Below are 12135 nucleotides of genomic sequence, written 5' to 3' on the forward strand. Positions count from 1 at the left end.
CCGCTGATGAGGAAATACAGCGAGTGCTGGACGCCACACATTTAAGAGGACTGTCTGAACAGACCGAGGGTCTAGGTACCATGTCTGAAGGCTTACTGCTGGTTCCACAGTTACTGTACTGAAAGGGTTTGGTGGAGAGGGAACTGCCCATTGGTTCGACATCCCATTTTTCCGACCATATTAAACTCATTGTTCCGAAGTCCCGTTGTTCCGAAATCATCATGATGCCCTGTGGTTAAGGTCTGGTTAGGTGTAGGCACAAAAACCACTTGGTTAGGGTCAGGAAAAGATCATGGTGTGGGATAAAATGAAAAAGAAAGTGGTAAACACATAAGCCGTGAGCCTGCTCTGCCTCAAGCCTTTCCCAGCTGACCCAGAGCCGGTGTCGCAGCACACCATCAAGGTAGAAATATGCCCGCCGGGAGCCGTTCAGCACCACGGACCGTCGGACTAATGGGATGTCGGACCAATGACATGGACCCGGTGGAGACGGGGCTAAAGTGACAAGTAGGGAGTCCACACAAAACATTCATTTAACCCTTTAAAAAGGCTCATGAGAGGAAACTTGCTAAATACCAAGAGCTGGTGGAGTTTGTGTGCAGAAATCAGCAGATGGATTTTTTGTTGGTGTAGCTGTTGCTAAAAATCACATATCTGCATTATTAATCCTGATGTTGGCTCGTTTTCTTTCACACCACAAATGAACCGCACCAGAGTCCGTTTGGAAGCAGACCCAGACCCGACTTTTCGAGTGGTCTTGCTTCAGTTGTTTGGTCCACACCAGGGTTTGACTGACAGCAAACGAACCGGCCCAAATGAACTGTACTAACAAACGGACCTGAGTTTGTTTTAAAGAGTGTGTTTTTAACGAGGTGCAGGAATGTGCAGATTATTGTCGGAGGGACAAGTTCACAGTATAAATACAGAGATGTGTTCACAGTCGTGATGTTGCTGCAACACGTTCTCATCCCAACTCATCAAATCTAAGCCAGGAGAAAGTTTGATTTAATGACATGAGAGTCAGAACCAGCAGACTCATAACTGAGCTGAACATCTGCTCTCATCTCTGTGCTGTATATGGAATATTACTGTGACTACCATCCTCAAAATGTTCTGTTTCTGTTTATTACTTCCTGCTGAGAGGAAATCTGTCCTGCACCTGAAGTGATGATGCATTTGATATTTCATATGGATAAACAGAGCGGCCCACGTGGAGCTGCAACAGATGATTAACTGGGTGCCAACTGTTAAATTAATCACCAACTAATTTGATAAGAGAAAACTCAGGTGATGTGTTTCAGGAGCAAAGGAGAGTCGGACAAAGTTTAGATTTAATCTGTTCTACACTGAGCACTACAAATATTAAGGACTGACTCCAGACGACTATGTTACGCTGGGTAGAGGAATAAAAACTTCATCAGACTGCAGGTGAGGCTTTGGGCGCTGTCTTTAGAAAGGTTAAGCTGTGTAGGTGTCTTGGCTAGAGTGCGCTGCAGGGTTTGGGGTTACTGTGAGCCAGGGGTCGGCAACCTTTGCTGCCATAAAATAACCTGTGTGGAGCTGCGTAACATATTTGAGCCGTATAATGAAGCTAACAGTGAAGTCTACATGAGCTTATTAACATTACTGATCGGTCTAAACAAGTGTCAGAGACCAAGCAGTGAGGCAATGAGAAAAACAGGGTTTGGTTGGAAGAAATAGGGTTTGATTTACCCAGAAGATCCAAAATACAAACCAAGAACTTGATAACCAGACCTGGCTGGTGTGCGTTGAATGACTCCTAAACTTGCAGTATGTGGTGAGAGCCTGGTCCCACTCCGAAGTCGTCGAAATCTGTTGTTTTGGCAGTGATTTGTGGCGTCAGAAACCAACAAAATAGAAGGGCTCTTTAACATCGGCATGATACGCGCCCGGTTGCTGTTCTAGTTTAACAGTGCCTGGCGATGTCACGTGGAAATGCAGCGGGACAAGGACGAAAGTTAAGGTGGCAAAAGTCCAACTAGGGCGGGCAGGAGGGGTGGTAGATGGGTCCAACAACCACTGACTTTCACCTGAGAGAGTGGTGTTTGTGTCCCGTAAGATTCTAAAGCCAAACCCTGTTCTTTTTCCTAAACCCAACCACGTGTGTGTTGTTGGAGGAATCAAACATAAATTTGAGGTGTTGTACCGACGTAGTGCTTTTATTTTGAAAGAGACTGTATGCAAACTGTGAAAAATAAAGTGTATTTTGAAAACAGACAATGCATGTAACAGGCTGAAGTTGACACGGCGTCCCAGAACGTCAACAACCAACACACCCAGGGTACCTTGGACGTCATATGTGGACGTGGAAAGTCCATGACCAAACGTGGACATGTGACGAGGTCACAGTGAGGATGTGATGGAGCGCTGTGGAGGCCGAGCTGTATGACGTATAACACACATTTGATTTGATTTGATTTGATTTGATTTTATTGAGATCCCCATTAGCTGCTACACCTGGAAGCAGCTACTCTTCCTGGGGTCCATTAAAAAAGGACATAAAATAATCAAATGTACATAAAATAAAACTAAATTACAAATAATATGAAAAGCTGCATAATACCCATAATGACAAAATTCTCACCAACTATATATAAAGAATAATTATAAAGAATAAACAATCATTCAAGAGAATAATTATAGAATACTAATTGTAGAAGAACAGTAATTATAAACAAGATAAAAAAAAAAAAAAAAAAAAAAATCATAATAATAAAAAAATCAAAACAAAACATATTCAATACAACAATAACATACCAATAGCTACAGTAACAACAGTGACAAATAACACTGACAAGTCAGTAATAGGACATGTTAAACTTTAAGGTAACCCTGAACGAACCAAAAATCAAACAGACTTAAAATAATAATAATCTATGCCTTCTGCCTGTCAAGGCATTGCTTTTTAAGACATTTTTTAAAAACAATTACTGAATCTAAGCTTCTAACATTATCAGGAAGCTTGTTCCACAAAGATATAGCCCTATATAAGACCGTTTTTTGCATTGAGCATGATTTTGCAAGAGGTACAGCAATTAAGCCCTTTGCAACCTGTCTTGTATGATGGTTGTGAACATTGTGAATGTGACAAATTCTAGAAAAGAAACATGAGGGCTTATTTAAGGTATAGACTTTGTGAAAAAAAGAGAGAAGATTGCAAGCCAGCCTATTATCCACAGTCAACCACTGGAGCTTGGAGTGCATGCTTTTGACATTGGTTCTGAAGGGGCAACCTAAGACCAGGCGTGCGGCTCTGTTTTGCACGAGTTGAAGCTTGTGCATGTCTTTATTTGAAGCACAAGACCATATAACGGAGCAGTAGTCAAGATGAGTGAGTACCAGTGCCTGAGTTACAAGTTTCCTAGTGTGATTATTCAAATACCAGGAACATCTTTTAATTACTGAAATGGCTCTGCTCATTTTGAGAACTGTGTTATCAATATGAGTGGTCCAAGATAATTTCTCATCAAAAGTCAATCCTAAAAGTTTGACTTTCTCAACTTGCTCAAGAGCTGTGTTCTTGATGTATAAGGAGAGATGATTATCCCTCCTAAGCGTGGAGTTAGAGCTGAAGGCAATACATTTAGTTTTTGTTATATTAAGAGCAAGTCTATTACTTTCGATCCATTCAGAGACAGAGTCAAGTTCCTTCTGAAGGAGACTATTAAGTTCACTGTAACTGTCTGCGGCAGCATGCACAGTGGAATCGTCCGCGTACATAGTCATGGTTGCCCTATTCAAAGCCAATGGCAAATCATTAGTAAAAATAGAAAATAATAAAGGACCAAGGCAGCTCCCCTGTGGAATTCCACACTCAAGATGTTTAAGAGAGGAGAAGTTACCATTAAAATATACACATTGCATTCTAGAATGTAGGTAGCTCTTAACCCAGCCCATAGCATTGATATTAAACCCGTAAGCACAGAGTTTTGCTAGTAAAAGCTTATGATCGATTACATCAAATGCAGCACTGAAATCAATCAAAACAGCACCAATAATTTGGTTGACAACATGTTAAATCAGTTTGTGTAGTCAGTGTAGAGGCGAAACATTTTACAGTTTGAGAATGTGAGATTCACTTTAGGCCGACAAATATGAAAAAAATGAAAGTGTTCAAAAAGCATTTCTTAAAGCCACAGGGAGCAGCTGGAGAGGAGCAGAGGAGCTGCATGTGGCGCATGTTGTCAGCAAACAAAATGTGATGTCAGAACAGAGCTGTTGGCTCTTCTCTGCATAAAATGGCTCCTAACCCTGCAGCATGTGGTGACATGAGGTGACATGTTGCATCTGTGGAGCAGAGTAGTCAACATGTCTGACAGCAGACTGACTCAACACCTGGACAGGGAGCTGGTAAAAACATCTGGTGCCGTTGGTCTCGAGTTAATCTATAGAAATAAATGATCTTGCAGAGTTCGTCATATTAAAACATTATGATTTGAAAATGAAAAACAGAAACTGATCGACATCATTTTAATAGGAAATAATCTGAGTCGTGTCAGTGTGGCTGAAACACGACTCCATAAAGGAACTTCAAGCTGTGATCAATTTTACTCACTGAACTAAAGTGAGGTGAGGACGCCATCTGCTGGTCAAAGTGTGTGTGTGTGTGTGTATGTGTGTGTGTGTGTGTGTGTGAGGTCACTGCAGACAAACACACCACTGTTATCGAGGGTGAAATTAGATCAGATAACTTTATTAATCCCTGAGAGGAAGTTCAGTGTTTTCACTCTGGTGTCATACACACACTCAGAAATACACACACACACAAACAGGATCTATACATGCATTAGATGGAGAGATGTCAGAGTGAGGGGGCTGACCATGGACGAGGGCCCGAGCACTTGGGGGTTCAGTGCCTTGCTCAAGGGCACCTCAGCAGTGCCCAGGAGGCAAACTGGCACCTCTCCAGCTACCAGTCCACGCTCCATGCTTGGCTTGTACGAGGACTCGGGCCAGCGACCCTCTGGTTCCCAACCCTCCCTATCTCAGGGGTGTCAAACTCATTTAGTTCAGGAGCCACATGCAGCCCAATTTGATCTTCTATGGGTCGGACCAATAAAACGATGGTTCAATAACCTATAAATTCTGTCGGCTCCAATAGTTTCCCTTTTTTGTTTAAAGAGTTACAAGTACATTCTGTAGACGACCATCCTTTCACAAATCAGATGAACAGCCTGAGATGTCTCTAGAAAATAAGTTTCTGATTCTGATTTCCACATTCAGTCCAAAACTTCTCTCTGTCATCACATGTGCATTGATCCAAACATTTCCTGATACAGATTCTTTTGAACTGAAGCTGCTGATCGACAATATTTCGCACAATGTTAAATATCTTTAAACATGGTCACAGTAATTATTCATCATTATATCAGAGAGCTGTGTCCTGGTAGGGGTGGAAAAGTGTCTGAAGCAGAATTTTACATGAAGTTAGCATAACTTAACCTGTACAACGGAGTATTAGGGCCATATTGAAGAAAAAAAAAATGGAGATTTCGAGAATAAAGTTGTAATATTACGAGAATAAAGTAGTAACTGAGAAAAAACTCATAATATTACGAGAATAAAGTCGTAACTGAGAAAAAGTCATAATATTACGAGAATAAAGTCGTAATATTACGAGAATAAAGTTGGAACTGAGAAAAAGTTGTAATATTACAAGAATAAAGTCGTAATGTTACAACTTTTTCTCAGTTACGACTTTATTCTCATAATATTACGACTTTATTCTGGTAATATTACAAGAATAAAGTCGGAATATTACAACTTTTTCTCAGTTAGACTTTATTCTCGTAATATTACGACTTTATTTTGGTAATATTACGAGAATAAAGTTGTAACTGAGAAAAAGTTGTAATATTACGAGAATAAAGTTGTAATATTACGACTTTATTCTCATAATATTACGACTTTGAGAATAAAGTCATACCTGAGAAAAAGTCATAATATTACGACTTTATTCTCGAAATCTCAGAATTTTTTTTTTCAATGTGGCCCTAATACTCCGTCATAAACCTGCTCTTGAAACTTGTCACCTCTTATTTCTGGTCATGTATTGGGCCTGATTGGACCTTTTGGCGGACCAGTTCGTGCCCACGGGCCATGTGTTTGACACCCCTGCCCTATGGACTGAGCCACTGCTGCCCTTTATTAGTTTTAGCACGTTGCTTCTTTGATGTGTCTCATTTGGTTATTTTATTGTTTCAGTGCTTTTATATTCTTTTATTTTGTATTACTCTAATTGTTTGATATGTTGTACCTCAGTTGGCAATTAGTTGCCAATCTTTGCTTCAGTGACGGTATTTTATCTTTATTTTATTTTTTGTTCTTTGTATGTCCTTAAAATTGCCTCATTTAATTTGCTTGAATTCTGCATTGTTATAAATCCGGGATCAACCATAAAGCACTTTGTAAATCTGTTTTGAAAAGTGCTTTAAAATAAAGTTTATTATTATTATAATTATTATTCTGCCCCTAACACACTGTTGGAGGGCCCGCTCTCTCTGTGGCCCCCTCCTCAGAGGGCCCCAGTGCACTGTTTATATTTCCGCCCCTGATCTTGCTGCAGAAACATGTGTGAAGTGTGTTTGGTGCAGTTACACCTCCGGTCAGTAGGTGGCGCCCTGCAGCTTGTGGTCCGCCATTAAACGAAGAAGAAGAATGATAACAGGAAGAAGAAGTAGAAGAAGAAGAAGAAGCAGAGCGTTGCGCGGGTTGTTTGACTGTTTGCTAACAGCTACAGTTTGCAGCAGGAAATCAGTCACCGCCGTCTGTTTCATCAACACGGTGAGTTCTTGTTTTATATATATTTAATCCTAAATATGTTTTAACCGTCACGATAATGTCAGTTAGATATTGTTACCTACTTGATTTTAGGACTCAGCTTCTCTATCAGTCAGATTAACTTCGTATCTCAGCCGCTCTGTGTCAGGTTGTATGAGGAGAACAATCTGAAGCTGAATCCAGTTTAAAAATCTTTAATTTGTGTCCTTACTTTGAGTTTTTCATTAAATTCAATCTGACAGAAGAATAATTAAGATATTTAACAAATCGCTGGGATGTTGTGTTGAATTCGGCTCATGATTCAGGACTCCAGATGCTAATAATGGAGCATAATAAGCACTAATTACCGTCGGTGTTGAAACATTAAAGTCGTTAGTAATCTTAAATGAATTCGTGCACGGTTTTCGTATCATTATAAACAACCTGAGATTTATACATAACCGAAGATGACAGGAAGGTTAAATTGTGAGATTTTTAAATGGAGTTTGGTTTCCTTCTTTATAGAGTTAGAGACTAGTGTTTGTTAAATCCTCTGTCTTTATTTCACTGGTGGAAAATAACTAAACACATCTGCTCAAGTGGAAATACTGTGTGTGATATATTATTTTGTGAATTAAGTTTATGCTAAAAATATAAAATCTACAAAATGTAAAGATGTAGTCCACCTTATAACTGTGACCTCAATAATTAACAGGTTATTGTTTCCGGACATATAAACTCTGTGAAGGTTGAATTAATGTCAGTAATGTTGTGTAATTCTATTAAATTTTACAGGTGTACCTAATAAAGTGACCACTGAGTGTAAATGAAAATATTAAAGGGGCCACTCTGCAAAATGACAGTAACACTTTGCTGCTAATGAGAGCTGCAACGATTCATCAATTAATGGATGATTCAACTTTTTGTACATTCAATTAATTGAGTCAGTGGTTCTCAACCAGGGGTCTGAGGACCCCCAGGGTCCAGGGTCTTGTTCCAGGGGGTCCCCAGAAAAATGAGGAATATGTGGAGTCTGTGCCTAGCTCTAATAAAAGAAGTAACATGATAATCACAATATTAATCAGTCTGGGGATCATGATTATTTAACACAATTTTTCATTGATTTTCAGGACAAAATATTTTTTTTGCACTTTTACATTTAAATGAAGAGAAGAGTGAGTTCCCTTTCACCATGTGCTTCATTCATGCTAATTAACAAACTTTGCCTCATTCTTCACCTGCATTCAGTGCATCCTCTAGAATTAAAATATATTGAAAATTCTGCCCCAAATATTTGCTAACTAACAATAAATGTGCCGTCACAGGATGCAGCAAAATTATTCTCAATTATTTGTGCATCCTTGGACCAAACAAAACATTTGATGGCGCTTCTCATTGTTCACTTATTAATTGATTGATTAAGAAAATGTTCTTTAGATTAATTGGTAACCAACATCATTGTTAGTTTCAGTCCTCTGCTGATACCTGTGCACCTTACCTGAGGTGATATACTTACTTTTACTTGAACACAGGACCTGAGTTCTTCTCCACGGCTGCTCGCTCCACACTGAGGCGGCGATGGAGTCCACAGAGAGCAGATTCGCTCACCTGCTGCAGCCAATCAGAGAGCTGACGAAGAACTGGGAGATTGACGTGGCGTCAGAGTTAAACGACTATTTAGAAGAGGTGAACGATCAGAAGATCAGCTGTGTCAGACAGTAAACAGGCTCTGATGTTCTGAGTGAAAAGATGATTAAATTTGTAACTGTCTCTGTGGATGACCGTCTGTCTGTGTCTGTGTGTTTATAGTTGGACGATATGTGCATCACGTTCGATGGAGGGAAAACCAGACTGAACTTTGCCGAGGCGGCGCTGCTGATCCAGGGCACGGCCTGCATCTACAGCAAGAAGGTTCACATGCAGAACTCATAAAAACCAAACTGTAAATGTTATTTAAAAGGTCTCACGCTGAACGTCACTGTGCGACTGTTTCAGGTGGAGCTCCTGCACAGCCTGGTTTACCAAACTCTGGAGTACATCAACGACAAAAATAAGAAGTAAGATCCTCCTTCAGGTCTAAGTCAGTGTTTGTTTGTTTGACAGACACGTCAGTGATGTTGTTTCTGTTTGTTCCTGACAGACGGAACAAAGAGAGGGCGGCGTCTCAGGAGGGCGACGCAGACGGAGCGGAGGGGGACGCTGATGATGAGAATGTGGTGAGAGACAGCACAGTGCTGGAAATGATGTCGCGTATGTGACAAATACAAACCACACATCTATTAGAATATTCTTAAACATTTCTGTATCAGCTCAACATGTTTAAAAACAACCTTAACCACGCCCACATGTGGATTCAGATGTTAAAGATGTGAGCTGTGGAGTGCCCCAGGGAAGCTGTCACGGGCCACTGCTTTATGCCATTTTTACAAATGACAATGTTTTGTTATTTTGTTCAGTGTAATTTGTGAGTTGTTTTGTGCACTGTCACAACTGTAAGGTTGTTGTGGATCTCAGGAAGAATAGCTGATGCCTTGCAGTAGCTAACGAGGATCCTAATAAACTAAACTAAACTCGTACCGACTCACTGAACGTTATCGTTAAAGCTCTGATAGGTTTCAGACAGGCGACATTAGTGAACTGAACTTTGAGTTTGGTTTAACCTTCTCTTTATGCAGTAATAGGATTCCACATGAGGTCGCTAACTTTACCCCGACTAAACTGGCAGTAGGGGTGGAGTTACAGTTGTCAAAAGGCATTCTGGGTAGGATATCACTAACAGTGTGCTTGTGTCCTTCAGTTCACTCCTCTGGATATTGACGTCTCAGAGGACTCCCAGAAGTCTGACTCCAACATGGTGAGTTTATTCCTGCCTCACTGTGAACACACACACACACACACACACACACACACACACACAAACACAAACACAGGGTTTCCAGGGTCATGGAAAATGATCTCAGGAAAGTCCTGGAAACATTTTGACATTTTGTCCCTGAACATGTGTGAGAACCCTGCAGACAGTTTATGATGATGGTGTGTAAGTGTGTGTGATCTCTGTTTGATGTTCAGAGCGTGAGCGTTGCTCCTCTTCCTCCTGAGTCTCTGATTCCTCCTGAAACCAGCGAGAAGAACAAACTCCCTCTCATCAGGTCAGTTTACAGAGAAACACACTGTGAGATTTATCTGATACCAGAGCCTTTTAAAAAGCTGTTTACTTCCTCTCGTTGAACTCATTTAGATCTCTGCAGTTAGTTATGTCTTTTAGTTTGACCACATTTTCTTTTACATTTCATAGTTTACTGACATGTTCATATTCGTGTGTGTGTGTGTCAGTGTGAAAGGTGACGTCCTGTGCAGTCTGAAGGACTTCAGGATGAACCTCTTTATCCCTGGAGACGATGCCATGATCCTCCTCACAACTGGATCAGCTGCGGCCAGGTTGCTGGTTGACAGTTATCTTCTTCCTGTCGACTCTCTGCAGGAGCAGCAGCAGCAGAACGGAGGTACGTGTCTTCTCTCTGTGATATGAAGGACAGTCTGTGTGTGATCTGGTACAATGCAGTGGATCTGTAGATGTGACGTGTCTCTGCTCTGCTGTCAGCTGGTCGACCTTGTGTTTTAAATGTCTCCTCTTGGTCCAGATGTTGTCGATGCTGCGGGGGCTGATGTTGCAGATATCGGAGGTGATGATGACGATGCTGCTGCTGCAGAGAACTTCCTGCCTATAGATATGGACAACATGGAGCTGGACCAGGACCACCCAGAGGAGCACGTGGACAGACACCAGGTCTCACTTTTCTTTTCAGTCTAGCTTGAAGACGTTAGATCGTGTGATCCCCTGACTCTTCCTCCGCTGACTCTGAATTCTTCTTCACTGTTTCAAAATGTGTCTCAGGCTCCGAGTGACGGCAGGATGATCCGAGAGAGACGGCAGGTCGAGGCCAACAAAGTGATGAGGGAGGAGACGCCTGCTGTATGTTCATTAACATCTTTATCACTCTGTTGTCATCACTCTGTATTTGAAATATTACAACTTTATCTCTGAACCTGCGACTGTGGCTTTCAATATTTCAGATTCATTTCTTATAAAATTTTCTATATTATAAGTCAGGGTCGTAAGTGTCGGTGTTTTGTGTTTCAGGTGAACGTGTGGGCGCTCCACGACCCGTACGCCGTCATCGGGGAGGACAAACCCTTGAAACCAGGTGAGCTGCAGGATCTCAGGTGCTCTTTGATACAGTGTGGCGTCGATCTCATTTCTGACAGAGTTGTGTCTGTTTAAGGAAAATGCTACAAGGTTCCCGACGGTCTGGACGATGGCGGTAAGAGGAAGAGGAGACGACCTGGTGCACTTCAGGACTTCAGGAGCTGGTTCAGAGGAACCTGTGAGTTTCATGTGTTGGTGATACCAAGATGTTTTTGTTCACTTTGTGAATGAAACTGAACAGTTTGATTGTTTTGTTTCAGTCGATCCTCCTGAGCACAAGTTAAAAAGTGGACCCAAGTTTGCAGGTAACGACTTTCTCTTAAAGGATCAGTTCTGTTTCTCTCCAAAGTGATACTGCGCTCAATAGCTGGTTAGCTTAGCTTAGCATGAAGACTGGAAACAGGTGGGAACAACTAGCCTGGCTCTGTGCAAAGGAACACAATCCACCTACCAGCTCCTCTAATGCTGCGTTCACACTACACGACACGTCTCTCTGTTAGTAGGTCAGATTAGGAGATTGTGGAGTCATAAAATCTCACCATGACTTGGCCGACATTTGAAGTACCTTTTTTCAAATCTTTTTCAGACCTGAACTACATTTATTTGAGCTCAATCAGAGATAGGCTGAGGACACGAAAGAGGATCAACAAGAAGAAGGTAGGACAGAGAGTGTGTGATGTGTTACTGTCTTCAGGTAAATGATGAACGTGATGATGTGTTGTGACGTCATTCGGCGTGTGGTATTGCTGTGAAATCTTTTGTACTTGAAATCCATCTAGCTAGAGTTTCACACCTGACGTCACGGCAACATGGCGGTGCGCAGAGCGACCTTTTCATCATATCGTTGCTGCTGCTGCTATGGTGGTTCACAATATTACGCTCAGCACCCGTCAACACAATTTTGAGCTACTGTACATTAAAGGGATAGTGCGCCCAAAAATGTAGATTCAGCCATTATCTACTCACCCATATGCCGAGGGAGGCTCAGGTGAAGTTTTAGAGTCCTCACATCACTTGCAGAGATCCAAGGGGAGAGGAGGTAGCAACACAACTCCACCTAATGGAGGCTGACGGCGCCCCAGATTCAAACGTCCAAAAACACATAATTGAAACCACAAAATATCTCCATACTGCTCGTCCGTAGTGAT

General features: G+C 41.5%; 1 protein-coding gene across 1 annotated transcript in view; it reads left to right on the plus strand.

The window, feature by feature from the left end:
* Positions 1-6680: 6680 nt before the first annotated feature.
* The window catches only part of ncaph2 (non-SMC condensin II complex, subunit H2), a 7777-nt gene continuing 2322 nt past the window's right edge, over positions 6681-12135 (plus strand). Inside the window, exons 1-14 of the mRNA XM_050038726.1 lie at positions 6681-6804; positions 8313-8466; positions 8590-8691; positions 8776-8837; positions 8921-8996; positions 9578-9634; positions 9850-9929; positions 10114-10283; positions 10422-10567; positions 10676-10753; positions 10922-10985; positions 11064-11165; positions 11248-11292; positions 11574-11644. Coding sequence (XP_049894683.1) covers positions 8359-8466; positions 8590-8691; positions 8776-8837; positions 8921-8996; positions 9578-9634; positions 9850-9929; positions 10114-10283; positions 10422-10567; positions 10676-10753; positions 10922-10985; positions 11064-11165; positions 11248-11292; positions 11574-11644 — 1161 coding nt within the window. The 5' untranslated portion in view covers positions 6681-6804; positions 8313-8358. The remainder of the gene's footprint in view (positions 6805-8312; positions 8467-8589; positions 8692-8775; positions 8838-8920; positions 8997-9577; positions 9635-9849; positions 9930-10113; positions 10284-10421; positions 10568-10675; positions 10754-10921; positions 10986-11063; positions 11166-11247; positions 11293-11573; positions 11645-12135) is intronic.

This window comes from Epinephelus moara, chromosome 24 (assembly GCF_006386435.1).
Source record: "Epinephelus moara isolate mb chromosome 24, YSFRI_EMoa_1.0, whole genome shotgun sequence".
NCBI classification, from domain to species: Eukaryota; Metazoa; Chordata; class Actinopteri; order Perciformes; family Serranidae; genus Epinephelus; species Epinephelus moara.